This window comes from Sphaerulina musiva (genome assembly GCF_000320565.1).
Source record: "Sphaerulina musiva SO2202 unplaced genomic scaffold SEPMUscaffold_4, whole genome shotgun sequence".
Classification (NCBI taxonomy): domain Eukaryota; kingdom Fungi; phylum Ascomycota; class Dothideomycetes; order Mycosphaerellales; family Mycosphaerellaceae; genus Sphaerulina; species Sphaerulina musiva.
In genome coordinates, this window is record NW_016017386.1 from 1,279,907 (window position 1) to 1,297,215 (window position 17,309).

Consider the following 17,309-nt stretch of genomic DNA (forward strand, 5'->3'; position numbering starts at 1 on the left):
TGGGCGTGGAAAGCGTGCATGCAGACACTACAGTAGGAAGGAAGTATCGATGATTGATCCTTCCTCGACAGACGCTGCCATCCACTCCTTTGTGCCACTAGCAACTGCCTGCCTGCCTGACCTATATACCTTGAACTAGTCCTCCGCCACCTGTCTCTCCCTCTCGCCCCGCGACCTACGCGTCGCACTGCAGAAATTCCACCGGAGCCCACCGAGCGCGCTGCATTGCATCACCATCACGACCATTCCCATCCTACATACCTGTACTGACCTCGTGTTGCCTTGCACTCTGCCTCACTTGGCCTGACATCGTCTGCAACACGACAGCATACAGTACCTAGATGTACCTGCTACTATGAGTAACGACACGTGACGGCCGACATCCATCTCCCCCGACTGCACCCACGACCACTCTTCGAACCGTCCACACCCAGACAGTAAGACAGCCAGCGGCAGGGAAAGAGAACCGCCGCCGCCGCCATGGCTCTCTCGAGCCTGGTCGCCAACCTGCTCAACAGGTTCTTGGGCATGTACGTCAAGAACTTCGATCCCAAGCAGGTCAATGTGGGCATCTGGTCCGGCGACGTCAAGCTCACCGACCTGGAGCTAAAACGGGAAGCCCTTGACCACCTCCACCTGCCTTTGAATGTGATCGAAGGACATATCAGCTCGCTGACCTTGAAGATTCCCTGGTCGAATCTTCGGGGCCAGCCTGTCCGCATCAGTGTCGAAGATGTCTTCCTGCTCGCTGCGCCGAAAGAGGACCAGGAATACAATGCAGACGAGGAGGCGAAGCGAGCACATGCTGTCAAGATGGAGAAGCTGGACAGCGCCGAACTTCTGAGGGAGCGCAACACTGAGGGCATGTCTCAAGAGGAGCAACAGAAGCAGCAGTCCTTCACCGCCGCTTTGACCACTACCATTGTCGACAATGTGCAGATTCAGGTCCAGAATGTCCACATTCGCTATGAGGATGCTTTGTCAGATCCAGGACATCCTTTCGCCGCGGGCCTCACTCTGCAAGAGCTGAGTGCCGTTTCCACCGATGAAAATTGGAAGCCCACGTGGGTGGCGGGCACGAGCACTACAACACACAAGCTTGCCACTCTGGGCTCGCTTGCAGTGTACTGGGATACGGACGCGAAGTTGTTGGGAACAGGCACGGGCGAAAAGCAAGATCTGGACCATGCTGCGACAATGGACAAGTTCCGCCAAATGATTGTCAAGAGCGGCGATACTGAGGCGATCAAGGATCATCAGTTCATCCTGAAGCCTGTTTCTGGTCGTGCTGGCTTGGAAATGGACAAGACTGGCAAATTCGATCGTCCGAAAATGAAGGCTCGGCTCCTGTTTAATGAGCTTGGCTTCCTCATCGACGACACTCAATATCGAGATGCACTGATGCTGGTAGACTTATTCCATTACTTCATTCGTCATCAAGAATATAAGAAATTGCAACCAAAGACGACTCCCAAGGAAGACCCACGTTCCTGGCTGCAGTTCGCTGGAAAGGCTGTACTCGATCGTATACATGACAAGAACAAGCGCTGGTCATGGGCGTACTTTGCAGAAAGACGAGATGACCGCAAGCGATATATCATACTGTTCAAAAAGAAGAAACGAGAGGAAAAGCTCACTCCCGAAGAAGTTGCCGACCTGGATCGGCTCGAGCACAAGCTGACGTACGAAGACCTTCGCTTCTGGCGCTCTCTCGCTCGCAACGAGTTACGCAAAGAAGGTTACAAAAAACCGCAACAGCAGACCTCAACGTGGTCATCATGGATCTGGGGTGGCGGCAAGAGCCAACAGCAGGCTCAGGCCTCAGATGATAGTCATATGAGCGAAGAACAGCGGAGAGAGCTGTACCAGGCGATCGACTTCGAAGAGAAGCAGAGTATTGCGCAAGCCGTCGATGCGCCACGCGAGGCAGTCAAGATGCAGGTCGATATGAGTCTCAAAACAGGGAGCTTCACACTGCGGAGAGACCCTCACGGCAAGAAACAAGATATGCTGAGATTACTCTTCGACGACTTCAGCACAGAGTTCATACAACGGACGGACTCGACCCTCGTCGATCTGAGCCTTGGCGGCATGCACCTTTTCGATGGTTCGACGCAGGGCAATCTCTTTGAACAGATGCTGACTGTCAAGGACGCCCCTAGCATTCCTGACAGCGAGCGTGTCAAGGACGTCGATGATGACGGCGAAGACAGATTCGACGATGCGAAAACCGACCAGGAAGATGACGGCGATGAAGGGTCTGATCCATTCTTCGCTTTACAGTTCGAAAACAACCCACTTGACAATCGTGCCGACACAGCCCTGACGGTCAAGCTCAAGGCTCTCGAGATTGTATACAATCCCAACTTTGTGGTTCAGGTCACCAAATTCTTCAAGCCGCCCGAAAAGCACATGGAATCTATTGGCGCACTGATGGAGAGCGCCGGCTCGACAGTGGAAGGCCTTCGACAACAGACGAGAGCAGGCCTAGAATTCGCGCTCCAGGAGCATAAGACAGTAGATGTCCAGCTGGATCTACAAGCTCCCCTCATTATCGTCCCTGACACGGTGACCGAGACCAGCAAGATATGTCTAATCGTGGACGCCGGTCACATTGGTGTTCGCAGTGATTTGATTGGAAAAGACACGCTACATGACATTCAAAGCAAGCAGAAACAACAGTATTCGGACCAAGATTACCAGAAGCTGGAATCCCTCATGTACGACAAGTTCAATGTGAAACTGCATTCGACTCAAGTTCTCCTGGGAACCACTATCGAAGATACCAAGAAGCAGCTCGAGCACAACGCCCCTTCGCAAAGCTTCCATCTCATTGATAGAATCAATATGGACTTCCGTATTGACACCTGCATCGTGCCTAAGGCTTCAGATTTGACCAAGTTCCGCATTAATGGCCACCTCCCACTTCTACATGCTAAATTCTCAGACGCCAAGTACAAGTCGCTCATGAAACTTCTCGACTTTGCGATACCGAAGTTCGATCAGGAAGAACCTCATCAGACACCAGCGGAGCAAAAGCATCTCTCGCCGGATGCTGGGCATCACGACAAGCAGTTGCGTAGAAAGAGTGATGCTGTCCGAGCCAATCGAAGATCGGTGCAAATTGGCCAGGACGACCTGGCAAACGAGATTGAGAAAGGCACTGAGGCGAAGGAGCGCGATATCGAACGCAGCGGCAGTGCCGCAACCAAGAAGCAACAAGAGGCCAATCCGAACCAACGCAACTTTGAGTTCCAGTTCACTGTCGACAAGCTGCAAGCATCCTTGTACAAGGCCGATCTACAAGGCAAAAAAGATGATCAATTGCTCGTTGAGTTAATTGCCGAGACCTTTCACCTAGAATTCTACCAACGCCCCTTCGACATGGTGGCCGACGTGAAGCTCAGTTCGCTTATGGTGGAGGATCATGTAGAAGCATCGGCAACCGAGGAGTTCAAGAATCTGATTTCGAGTGAAGATCTGGTGACCAAGAAGAAGCAGGATCTCCTCACCATTCATTTCCAGATGGTGAACAAGCATCACCCGGACTTCGAGAGCAAGTATGAAGGCATCAAGACGAACCTTGACGCGTCCGTGTCTACCATCAACTTGATGGTCACGCGCAAGACGCTGCTGACGCTGCTCGATTTTGCCATGACCACTTTCGTTCCGCCTCCCAGTGAAAATACGGACTCGCCCGGAAAAATCGCAGACAGCGATAGCGACGATGAAGAGGAGTTGGCCGACCAGTCCAAGCAAGACAATGGCGACAAGATTCGAATCAGAGCCAAGCTGAATCGCATCGCTGTCATACTGAACAATGATGGCATTCGTCTAGCTACACTCAGTCTGACTTCTGCCGACGCCAACATTTTCCTTGCAGATGGTGCCATGAATGTGGAGGGTCGACTGGGTGCACTCGATCTAATTGACGACATTAACACTGGTGCTACCGAAAGTTCTGCACTCCAGAAGCTGATCGAGATCCAAGGCGACGATCTACTGGACTTTCGATACCAGACTTTCAATCCCCATGCTCAGGACTATCCTGGGTACGACAATACTGTCTATTTGCGTTCCGGTTCGATCAAGATCAATTTCCTCACTGAGCCCCTGCGGAAAATTATGGAGTTTGGTGTTAAATTCGGCAAGATGCAAGCCATCTTTAACGCGGCTCGTCAGGCGGCAGCGAATCAGGCAAACAGAGTCCAGGAATCTGCTGGTAAAATGCACTTTGACGTACTCATCAAGACACCCATCGTGAGCTTTCCACGCATGATTATCGCGGACAGTGCAGAACGAGACACGGTCACTGCATACCTAGGAGAAATCTATGCGAACAACAAGTTCGTGTCCCTGGGAGGAGAGGATGGCGGTGCCACGGCGAACAAATTGTCTGCTGGTATACACAATATTCGTCTCACGTCCACATTCCACTATACCGAAAACCAATCGGAAGAATTGGAAATGATTGACAAGGTCAATCTGGACTTCAACATAACGCAAACCGAGCACAAAAGTGGCCGCGACCGACCAGATACGGAGATTGAAGGCTCCATGTCTAACATCAACTTGCGTTTGACGGAAGGTCAAATGAAGTTTCTCATGGAGTTGTCTCGCAATATTCCTCAAGCTTTTGCACTTGAAGACAGCGAGACTCTTTCAGAAGAAGCTGAAGAAGAACTTCCTGCGCACGTGGTCGAGCCAGCTCACGCTGTGCAGCCAGCGGACCAGAAGAAGACTCCAATCAGTGATGTGCAGCGCAAACCATCGCGACAGTCGCCTGAACTGGGCACGGATGGAGACTCGTGGACTAAGCTTGATTTCGTCTTCAAGATTGGTGCTATTGGTCTCGAGCTTCTGCAGGGCGCACCTGGCAGTCCTGTCGGGGATATAGAGGCCGCCAGTCTTTCCAAATTCTCTCTAAACGAAGCAAGCGTGAAGCTTCGCATGATCAGTGATGGCGCACTTGAAAGCGAACTTGTCGTGCAGTCATTCACAATCACCGACACCCGGCAACAGGAGAAAACCAAGTTCCGCAAAATCATGTCCCTCATTAATAATGATGTCAAGCAGCAATTCATGGCTAGCGTTTCAATTTCAGGTGGCGAGGAGAAAAACCTCATTGCACTGCTCACCGTCGACAGCCCTCGAATCGTCCTCGCGCTGGACTACATTTTTGCTGTCCTCAATTTCGTGCAAACCGGCCTGAAGCAGGATGAACCATTGGCCGTGGAAGATGACAACGAGGGGGCAGAGGAGCCAATGAGCCCGGATGATGCCAGCATCTCCACACAAGAGATCGTTCAACGCAAAGATGCCCAGGCCGATGATGCGCCACAGCAACAACAAGCGGCTGGCATGACCATTTCCTTCCGCGTCAATATGGTTGATGCACAAGTCATGCTCATCGCAAATCCCGCTATCAGCAACTCAGAGGCTATTGTGCTTGGAACCAAACAGGTTTTGGTATCTCAACAGCATGCTATGACTTTGCAAGTCGAGAAGGTGGGCATGTTCTTGTGTCGTATGGACCAGTTCGAAACTACCAGATTGCGCATTCTGGATGACTTCAGTATACAGACCTCTCTGGACATGCGCTCACAAAGCGCAGACTCCTCGCTCACAAGCATTGCAGTTGATATCGAGCCTCTGGTGCTTCGTCTCTCGCTCCGTGATATCATGCTCGCCATGCAGATCGTGAACCGTGCCTCAGCGATGAACGCAGGTGGTGATCAAAAGATGTCTGATGAGGAACCTAAAAAGCTGCAGGAAGTAAAGAAACAGTCTGCCAAATCAAAGAAGGGCGCGATATCTACCAAGCATACTGCTGCGTCAATGTCGAGAATGCGATCTCAGAGCATCAGTACCAAGAAGACAGGTGCCAAGCAAGACGGGCAAACGTCGCCTGCTCTGGGATCGGCAGTTCTCAAGCGCGAAGAAATGAAGGTCTCCATGGACGGCATCCGCGTCGTGTTGATTGGTGATTTACACGAATTGCCGATTTTGGACTGGAGCGTGAAGAGGTTCTCCATTGACGTGGGGGACTGGACAGCGAACCTCACCGCCGATACTCAAATCGATACCTTCTTCAATGTGTACAACTTTTCTAAATCGGCATGGGAGCCATTGATCGAGCCTTGGCAGGTCGGCTTCCACATGGCAAAGGAGACCAGTCCTGACAAGCTGGCCGTTGAGTTGTATTCGCGCAAAAGCATGGAGCTGACAATCACGAGCGCCACAATTGCACTGGCAAGCAAGTCTGCTCAATTCCTTAGCAGCGATGAAGACGTTCTTTCGAAGCCACGCGGCAATAACGCCCCATACAAAATCCGCAATTGGACGGGTTTTGACGCCGACGTTTGGGCCAGCTCGGAGCAATCTGGCGACGACGAAGGCCAGGCTACGAAGCTCGCAGATGGCGAAGAGCACCCTTGGCGATTCGAAGACCCTTCTACCACTCGTGAAACGCTCAGTCCCGAAGGCCAGACCGGTGTCATTGGTGTGCGGCTCGAGGGCAGTGGCTTTGACAGCGTTGACCGCATCCAAGTCAATCGCGAGGGCGAAGAATTGTACAATCTCAAGCCGAGAAAGGATAAAATCCAGCACCGCATGCTTGTTGAGGTCAGACTTGGTACGGACAATGTCAAGTATATCACGCTGCGAAGCCCAATGCTGGTAGAAAACCATACACAAATCCCCGTCGAATTGGGTGTATTTTCACCAGAAGAGGGACATCTGCTAAAGATTGAGAAGATTGCGCCTGGAGAGTCCCGGCCATCTCCCGTTGGCGCAGCATTTATGCACTCTCTTGTCGTCCGGCCTGATCAAGGCTTTGGTTACACTTGGTCCAATGAGCAGCTGTTCTGGAAGGACTTGCTCAAACGTCCCGTGAGAACAATGACTTGTCGAGGCGAGTCTGATGACAGCAGTCCACCGTTCTACTTCCAGATGCAGGCAGTCTTCGACAAGAATAATCCTCTCACGTCAGTGTATCCCTACATGCGCCTCCGACTGTCAGCACCAATCGAAGTACAGAACTTACTGCCATTCGATTTCAAGTATCGCATCTACGACAAGAACACCAAGAAGGACTGGACGAACTTCCTGCGCAAGGGCGGTGTGTCGCCTGTGCACGTCGTGGAGCTGTCACACCTCTTGCTCCTGAGTATCGACATGCAGGATACGCCTTTTAAGGCGAGTGAATTTGCAATCATCAACACCAGTGATAAGAATGACTTTCAACGCGAGAAGACGCTCACGGTGAAGGACAACAACAACCTTGACTTGAGGCTCAAGATTCATTACTACAATGTACCGGACAGTGGTGGCGCTTTCAAGATTACGATTTACAGCCCGTATGTTGTACTCAACAGGACGGGCCTGGAGCTGGACATCAGAAGCAAAGCATACTTTGGAGCGACGAGTCGTGCCGCTGGCCAGGCTACCTTCGCAAATACGGAAAATGATGCGAGGACAGCGAAGCCATTCATGTTTTCTTTCCCTACAGATGATCGCAAGAGCCGTGCTGTGATCAAAGTTGGGAATTCTACTTGGAGTGGACCGGTCAGTTTTGACGCGATCGGTGCGAACGTCGATGTCAAGCTGGGCGCAGAATCTGGTCGAGCGGAGATGCATTGTGGAATCACCGTCTCCGAAGGCGAGGGCAAGTACAAGCTCACCAAAGTTGTCAGCGTCACGCCACGATTCATCGTAAAGAACAAGTTGAGGGAGGCTATTCAGATCCGCGAACCTGGATCGAGCGAAGCGACCACACTGCAAGCCGGAGAGCTGCATCCGCTCAGGTTCTTGAAGCAGGCTACGGGGCAACAGCTCAGCTTGTGCTTTCCTGGAGTTAACAACTCGTGGTCGTCTCCTTTCGACATTGCGAACGTCGGCTCTGTGCATGTGAAGCTTGCTAAGGCAGGTGAGAGGCAGCGATTGGTTCGTGTCGAGGTGCTTATGGAAAATGCTACAATTTACCTGCATCTCAGTCTAGAGACGAAGCATTGGCCATTCTCTATGCGAAATGAGTCGGATCAGGAATTTCTCTTCTGGCAAGCCAACCCGAATGTGGACGAAGACGAAGAAGATAGGACTTCTGGCTGGAAGCCGATTCGGTATAGACTGCCAGGCCGAAGCATCATGCCATACGCCTGGGACTACCCGTCGACGAAGAACAAAAATCTTATCATCAGCGCCAATGGAAAGGAGAGGCACATCAAGCTTGCTGAGATTGGTAACCTGATCCCTATGCGCATTCCCGCCAAGGGACAGTCAGGCCAAAAGATTGTCGATCTCAATGTCATTGCAGATGGGCCCACGCAGACATTGGTCATGAGCAACTACAAGCCACATATGAGTTTGTACAAGCAGAAGTCGGCCAATGCGAGCCAGAGCACTACTGCAGGGTTCGAGGTCAAGGAACAAGATACGGACGTCAAGATGCGTGCAACGCTACGCTTTGCCGGTATTGGCATCTCACTGGTCAATTCACAACTCCGAGAGCTGGTCTATGCTACCTGGCGAGACATTGAGTTGAAGTACACAGACTCGGAGCTGTATCAAACTGTGAGCCTTACGATCAAGTGGATCCAGATCGACAATCAACTGTACGGCGGCATCTTTCCTCTTATCTTCTACCCTTCTGTTGTCCCGAAGACTGGAAAGGAAATGGAGAGCCATCCCATCTTCCGCACTGCGGTCACCAAAGTCAAGGATGATTCATATGGTGTGCTGTACATCAAATACTTCACGTTTTTGATGCAACAGATGACGATTGAGATTGACGAGGACTTTATTTTCGCATTACTTGATTTCACCAAAGTTCCTGGCGCGAGCTGGACAGAGGAGAAAGAAGGACAACTTGCACCTGAGAGTCTTGAAGTGCCCGAGCCGACCCAGACGGAGAGCGGACAGGACATTTACTTCGAACTGCTGCATCTGCAGCCCATGCAGTTCGATTTATCTTTCGTTCGAACGGAGAGAATCAACGCCGAGGACACCGGAAGCAGCTCAAGCAATCCTTTCATGTTTGCCGTAAACGTTTTGACGATGAGTATTGGAAACGTGAATGACGCGCCCATCAGGTACAACGCCCTCATGCTAGAGAATGCGAGGTTGAGTACAGGCGCTCTCATAAGCAGCATTCAGAGCCACTACGTTCAGGAGTCTTTGCGACAGGTCCACATAGTCATTGGATCCGCCGATTTCCTCGGCAATCCTGTGGGTCTTTTTACAAACATTGCATCTGGTGTTGGAGACATCTTCTACGAGCCATACCAAGGGCTCGTCACCGATCGCCCGCAGGATCTCGGCGTTGGAATTGCAAAGGGCGCTAGTAGCTTTGTCAAGAAAAGCGTGTTTGGTATCTCCGACAGTGTGAGCAAATTTACGGGATCCATCTCCAAAGGTCTGGCAGCTGCAAGTATGGACAAGGAGTTTCAGGATTCGAGACGTATGTCCCGAGCCAGAAATCGGCCGAAGCACGCGCTCTACGGTATCACGTCTGGTGGTAATGCTTTCGCGAGCAGCCTGGCAAGCGGTATTGGCGGACTGGCAAGACAGCCCTTGCAAGGTGCTGAACGCGAAGGCGCCGCTGGTTTCGTGAAGGGCGTGGGCAAAGGTCTGCTTGGTCTGCCGACGAAGGCACTGATCGGAGGCTTCGATCTTGCGTCTTCCATGGCCGAGGGTGTGAGAAACACGACTACGGTATTCGACCAAGAAGGACTGGATCGTGTTCGACTAGCAAGATTCATCGGAACTGATGGCATCGTTCGCCCCTACAGTCAGCGAGAAGCCTTGGGACAGTTCTGGCTCAAGACTCTGGACAACGGGAAGTATTTCAATGAAAGCTACATTGCTCACTTGGAGTTGAATTCGGGCAGTCAAGGCGATCGATCGGGGGCCATGTCACCTACCAGCCCGCGAAGTCCTACGCAGACGTCGGAAGCGAGCATGTTGGTCATGATCACCTACAATGCCATTATGCTGGTTCGAGCTAAGAAGTTGACCTCTGAATGGGAGGTCCCGTTGAAGGACATTCAGACCATTTCGAAGGAGAGGACGGGAATGAGCATCATATTGAAGGGTGGGACGAATGGGCCTTTTATTCCTATTGCTGATGAACAGAGTCGGAATTGGTTGTATCGGCAGGTTGCGATTGCGGTGAATGCCTATAATGATCGATGGAATGCCAAGGGGTAACGGAAGACGGAAGATGGGAGCACAGGACGATCAGACGAGGGAGAGCAGCACCTGATGTGACACCTCAGATTCTTTTATCGCGAGACCTACGATGGCATGTCCTACTATCACCTCGACACAGTACCCAGATCAATACTACCTACCATATTTTAATGAAAGTGATTTGATGGAGACAATGGCGTTTGCGACGGACCGAGAAACGATACAACATGGTTGCTCCTCTTCGCCAGCGCCAACATCCATCTTTGCGTGTTCATGGTTGCACTCCAAGACACATGACCATACACCGAATTTAGTATACCTCTTCTTGTGACGACATACCTCCTACATGTACATGTCGTTCGGGAACCATTCTTACCTACAGCCTTCGATCTCCGATAACAACCACTTACGTACATGTGTACGTCAAGAAGCAGGTCCGAATCCATCTTTGCATCGATCGTGCCAGCCTCTCAGCCTCTCCCGTCTCTCTCTCTCTCTGAATGTGTACCTACTACCTCCTAGCCTCTGATGAGAGTTCGCGTCCAGCCTTCAGCCCACCACACCCACCACATGCACACATAGGTACAGACAGACAGTGTACACAAATCTTATAAGCGCCGCAGTGGAGTCGTGAATTCGTCATGGTACATACCCTACAGCTGGCTGCTGGAATCAGTAGGTCAGGTACACCGTACAGGTACATGTTCTCAAAAATCAAACAATAATGGCTCATACACATGTGCACCTAGTGCTGACACTGCCGTGTATGTGTGTGTGTGTCTACCAAGACTACCATCATCATCATCACCACCATCACGTGGGCAACAATGATTACGGTAATTATATGGCGCAACAACACCACATGCCGATGCTGATACTAATGCTAAATGCTGATGCTGACTCGCGGGCTTGTATTACCTGAGGTATAGGTATAACTCGTATCTGTCAACGTACCTCCTAGTGTATCTGTCAGCCCCAGCGGGCCCAGCCCCAGCCCCAGTCCAGCCCCAGAGCCTATCGATAATCGGGACTTCCCATCTCCCGTCCCTCTTTCTTCCAAGCGCACAAAGCGCAACTGATTACTCGATTGGTCAATCTTCTTTAAGGTTTCCAGCTAACGATCAAGCTAAGCAATTATTGGTGGATTTGTTTCGGCAATGCGAGGGAGAGGGAGTTTTTTTTACCGGCAAGTCTCACTTCATGCGATGGATATCTCTCGGCGAATCGCTATCGACGAATGGGTTGGTGGTGTATCATGATGATGCTGGTGGGATAGGATGCATAAAAGATGTGTGAGAGGTTTTTTTTTTGGTGCGAGAGAGCTTGGGAAGTCGGCATACCCGTATAGGTACCTACATGTACCTTACTGTAGTAATACAGAGCCGAGGGTAAAGGGTAAATACGGAATACTACCTCAAGTACCTACCTACCTTGCCTACTTCCTAGGTGTGTTTGGTGAACCAATGAGAAGCTGTGCAGTGGCAGCACTTCAGTTCGGCGGCAATGCTGTCGTGAGATTCATTCACATCTTGGCTGAAGAGGTCTACGACTTCCTACTGTAGTAATCACTAGTCAGCCTGGAAGTGGTAGACATTCTTCCTCCATGTTGCTGGCCCAGGCCCAAGCCAGTTTTCATCTGGAATTGCACGCACTTCTTGTTACAGCTGTGCATAATGGCAGAATGGCATGATCAGATCTTGCATGGTCCACGCTCTAGACCCAGGGTCAAGAGCGAGCTTCCGAAGCTTGCTGCTCGATCATGTCGACAGCGGATCCCATCGAGATGTATCATGTCGCGCTCGCGCTCGTTCTCATCTCTCGCCCCGGGGTGGCGCACACATCGTATACAAGCCAGCACGAGGAGGGTTTGGTTCAAAGCAGGTAGTGTTTGTTTGCTCTTGTCCACCTCTGCACGACCTTACTCAGCTTCTCGGTCTGGTTCATCCGCCTCGGTCTGACCGAGTGGTACAGAACGAAGACTACTACGTCAGGTTGTAAGGTGACGCAAGGCATGCATGCAAGCAACGAACCGCTCAGGACCATTACAAGAACGATGGCGGTGGTAGCGCCAGACAAAGACGGTGTACCTGCGCCGCCATCATGTTCGGCCGATCAAGTTACAGCAGCATCCAGCTAGGAGGGTAGCTTTAGGTCAGTTCGTGGCAAAATGAGAGAGAGAGAGTTGCTGCACCGCGCCCCGGCTGTGACCTGCTTTTTCGGAAGTATTAGGAAAGCAGAGATGGACAGCAGCAGCAGACCAGCAGCACGTCACGTCTTGGTCGTCGTCGCACGTGTCCAATGGTCCTCCGTTACACACGTCTGTCTCTTCGGCTATTGTAGGAGAGTAGTTAGTGGTACTGGGGAGCACAGAGTACAGTAGTAGGCGAGCTGTACGAGGATAGACTCCGTTATAGGCATTAGACACCCTGCAGCCTGCAGAGTAGTGGGAAGGGTGGTTGGATCGTAGGTACATGTTGCATCGAATCGGAAAGCTTCTCGCGCGCATCATGATTATTTGTGGCAAGTGGACCTGGTCTGTAGTGGTGGAGGGTCGACAGCCAGCGGGGCGCTTGAGGGAGAAGGGCAGGGCAGAGCAGGGCAAGGCAGGTCGAAGGTTCAGGCGTACATAGACTCACATAGAGTACATATGCACGGTGAAGAGAGCGAGAGAGGTAATAATAACGTGCGAGGCGGTCGGCATGCACGTGATGACCAGGCACGACATCCAATGTATCCATGATATGCAAATGTACCTCTAGATCGACCTGTAGGAGGCACAGGCTTACATGTTACAGCGTAGTTTGTGAATAGTAGACCCCGCTCCACGCCAAGGTTGGCAGTGCGAACAGTCAATCGCTCGTTCGCTCGCTCGCTCGCTCGTTCTAGGTAGCTGTAGTCCTCGCGGGCAGGGGCGCAAATCGTGTCCGCCGTCAGAGGTTGATCACTCTCGTGGGCACTGGAGTCTAGGTGGTGGCTTCCAAGTTCCATTCGGGGCGGTGCCTCAGGACAACCAACCTCCGCCTCCGCCATACCTCCTACCTGTAACCTGAGTAATATCTCCTACCTCCTAGTGTCGGGGGTGAATAATGTACATACACCTCTCACCAGAGTCTGGCGGCGGGATGGTGACGAGCTGCGTGCACGCGGCGTGCGGATGATGCCAAGGGCAAGCGCAGTATCTCCCTAGTGTCGACGAATCGGCGACTCGCTCATGCACGCGGAAGGCTGGTACACCAATAACATCCCATGTCCCCACCCTCTCGTGCAGCCTCACCGCCTTCGTCTTCGACTTGGTGCCACGCCCGCCGGGCTGCGGGTACGCAAACCAGTCTCGCCCATCGCGGGCCCTCGTGAGCAACCAGCAGCCAAAGCAGCCAGCAGCACCTCGCTTTCGCCTGCTGCTCGTCTCGCTCAAGTTAGAGTGCTCTGGTGTGCCGACGCCGTTGCTCCCACCATCCGCAACCAACACAGTTCGCCCGGCGGTGAGCACAACTTCGCTCTCAGACTCGACCAGGCCTCCCCATCACCACGCGCTGGCCCCAGCACCAGAGCAGCGCGCCGTCAACATGGACGACTTCGCAGCTTACACTACCCATGATCTCCCCTTCGATTTTGGCGGCCAGCAACACCTAGCACCCGCCCACGATCCTCGACCGCACACCTATCCGCCGCCCTTTGGTCAGCAGAACTCGCAGAATTCACACGCGTGGCCGCTACAACACCAGCACCACATTGGACAGCAGCGATTTGAGCAGGAAGTCGTGATGCAGCAGCAGTTGCAGCAGCACCACCAACAACAGCAGCAGCAACAGCAGCAGCAGCAGCAGCAGCAATACCAATACCAACAGCAGCAAAGCCAACTTCAGGCCCATCAACAGGCTCAATATCACCAGCAGCAACAGCACCAGCAACAACAGCACTACATGGCTTCCCAGTCGAGTCAAGACGAAGACGCGAAACCGCAACAGTTGAGTCGGCCGAACAGCAATCAGAGTAATCAGCCAATCAGCCTGAATCCCAATGGCCTCGACATGGACTACTCCGCCATGCTGTCTACTACAAACTGGCAGTATCACTTCCAGCAAGCCGCCGCCGCCCAGCAGCAGCAGCAACAACAGCAGCAGCAGCAGCAACAACAACAACAACAACAACAACACTTCGTCGCACCAAATGCGCAGGCTTTCGATAATATGAACAGCTATCACGCGGCGTCGTTTGGCACACAGTTGCAGGCGTCGCCAGTCGACTTCATGCCTACGACCACTGTCGGAGGTTATGCCGTTTCTGCCGCCATGGACCAAACGAATTACATGACCATGGCGGGTCCCATGGATTCCATGAATTCTCTCGTTTTCCCGCTCGAAGACTACTCCGCCGGCCTGGTCTTTCCAATGTCCTTGAACCAGGCCGCTCTGCAAGAGCACACCCAGCTTACACAACCCGCATCCGACTCAATACACTCCAGTATTCCTGGCAGCTCGCCCACCGGTACGATTCTCGAAGTTCAGTCATTGTCGGATAATGAAGGATGGTCGATGGTCAATTACAACAGCCATCGCGCCTCGCTCGACTCTTTCGGTACCGTGTCCAATCCCAGTCAGAACCTCCATATTCGCACCAGCTCAGACTCATCGGCCTCGGACGGCCCGCATTCCGCCGAGTTATCGGGCAGTTATGAGGAGATTCCACCTTGGCCATTGCATTCGCCACACGATCTTCACGGCGAAGGATATCTCGATGCCCAGTATGCTGCCTACCAGCAACATACTCACCAGCAACATGCTCACAGTATGGGGATGCATCCACATAGCTCGCCGCCGGCATCCGCTGTCGCGTCAGCCGCCGTCAGCCCCCAAAATGGTGTGGTATCGTATCATTCGTCTGGATCATCGTCGACATCACCCGCTTCATCGGGTCCAGTATCGCCACCGCTTCGACGCCGAAAGTCACCAGTCGAGGCCAAGACCACGAAAGCTGTCATCAAGAAGACCACGCCTCCTGCGACACGTCGCGATGCTTCTGGCGAGAAGAAGGTCGGACGTCGACGAGGTCCTCTTCGTCCTGATCAACGCCAGCAGGCCCACGAGATCCGAAAGTTGCGTGCATGTTTACGATGCAAGTTCTTGAAGAAGACTTGCGACAAAGGTGAGCCATGTGGTGGATGCCGACCAAGCCATGCTAGGTTGTGGCAAGTGCCATGCACTCGCATGGACATCAAGGACATCGGCTACTTCATGAAAGATTGGAAAGCAGATTACGATCGCCAAGTCTCACTCGGCTTCAGCGCTGGCAACGTCAAGGGCTACAGCTCGTACGAGCGTGTGTTGTACATCACACACGGCTATGGCCACTACTTGCCCATCAATGCTCGTGAGGTCTATGTCAACGATGATCAGTGTTTCGGCATGGATTGGGTCGAGACCGCACTCGGCCAAGGTCCTGAAGGGTTTGAGATCTCCACTGCGAAGCTCACTGCTGGCATGGAAGGCGTGAGTACTTCCATGTTGTCAGAGTACCTTGACCGGCACCTGGACGAGGGCTTCGAAGCATTTGTCGGCGAGTATTTCGAGGGCACAAAGTTCTTGTCGGAGATCCTGATTACATGCTACCACTATTACCTCAAAGAGAAGACGCCTTCAATACGAAAGGCACTCAAGCTGGTCCTTGCATATAACCTCACGTTACATGTGACAATGGTCACTGGTCTCTCGGAGGAGGAACAGTTCACCGGCAAGATCCGGGATGAGAAGTCCCGGTTTTATGGACAGACCATGGCACCCGTCATGATCAATTTCCAGGTGAAGTGCGCGCTGGCTGATATGTGGCGCGAATTGCAAAAGGACATCTTGGAGGAGCTCTCGGCTCTGTACTCCTCTGTTTACTCGGGCGAGAAGCTCAAAAATTGGCCGACGATCTTTATGCTCGCCACCATTCTGTTGGCAATCTGGGAGTGGATGCAGTTTGACTGCCATTACCGCGTGCCAGATGAAAAGGCAGTGCACAAGTTCTGCGACGACATGGAGACCACGCCTGTCGGCGTCATCGTGGGTCTCTTCTCGGCCATCTCCACGAAGTTGCCTGGCCTGCAAGAGTGGGATACCAAGAAGCACCACCAACTCCTTGGATCTAACCCTGCTGTGTGCGATGCTTTGACCGAAGTACGAGGCCACATCAACAAACACGGTAAGCTTGTTCTTCATCGACATGCGCGCTTGACAAAGTACTGACTTTTACTGCAGAAAAGTATTTGAGAGAGCGATCTACCGCTACGTTCGACCGCGACGATTTTGATTGTCTCAGCAACAAGTTTTTGAGCAAGCTCGTGATTAAGGCCAACTAGGCGACACGACCGCCCGTTGCTGTGAGCTGCCAATTCCACGATTACGAATAACACTCGACCACGACATGGTGCCTACGAGTTACTGATTAACACCGCATCAACAACGAAAAACGGAACGAAATGGAACGAAATCACAGCTGCCCAGTCTTTTATTTACAATTTTGGATCCCTTTTCACCAGGAAACATATCCAACCATCCGGAGTTACGGTTTTTGTACCATCTTGCATATTACGAGGTGTTGAATTGATGGGTCCTTGCGACGATACCATTCACCGCGATCTCGACGGGATTGACTTTGCTCTCCCATTTTCCTTAACGACTACTTATGGAGTACGACATACACGTCTGCGTGAACCTTTATCTGAGCAGGAGGACAGTGAATGATGATGGTGGGAGAGGATGATGACGACGATGATGATGATGATACGCCGTATACGTCTATCAAGGCCATGTGGAATGCGAGGAGGGCTGGCATATGAGGTGCTCACGCCTTTGAGCGCTGTCATTGGAAAGAATGACCATCCACATTGATGAATGTGTGGCATGCATGATGTGCAAATGTAGCATGCAGCACGCAATGAAACGGCAGACAATCTCACTTACAAACTTGGGTACGCTTCACCTCTCAGTGTCATGTTTCTGAACTATGTAATGCTCCTTCCAGTGTCTATATGTGATTCGGTATTGACGTGAAGCTCACTGCACCAAGTACATCTATATGTGGTCGCAGCGATCAATCCAAGTGCGATTACACCCGTCAATTTACTGATCCAGAGAGGA

General features: G+C 52.1%; 2 protein-coding genes across 2 annotated transcripts; both read left to right on the forward strand.

Annotated features, from left to right (window-relative positions):
• Nucleotides 1-82: 82 nt before the first annotated feature.
• Nucleotides 83-10,568, forward strand: SEPMUDRAFT_148776 (vacuolar protein sorting-associated protein 13a). The gene has a single exon (XM_016905139.1). The coding sequence runs from the start codon at nt 481-483 to the stop codon at nt 10,204-10,206; it is 9,726 nt and encodes a 3,241-aa protein (XP_016761629.1). The 5' UTR covers nt 83-480; the 3' UTR covers nt 10,207-10,568.
• Nucleotides 10,569-13,609: 3,041 nt separating this feature from the next.
• On the forward strand, nt 13,610-17,185 carry SEPMUDRAFT_148777 (uncharacterized protein). Its single transcript, XM_016905140.1, has 2 exons — nt 13,610-16,371; nt 16,428-17,185. Exons 1-2 carry the CDS (start codon nt 13,755-13,757, stop codon nt 16,526-16,528), a joined length of 2,718 nt encoding a protein of 905 aa, XP_016761630.1. The 5' UTR covers nt 13,610-13,754; the 3' UTR covers nt 16,529-17,185.
• Nucleotides 17,186-17,309: the final 124 nt, after the last annotated feature.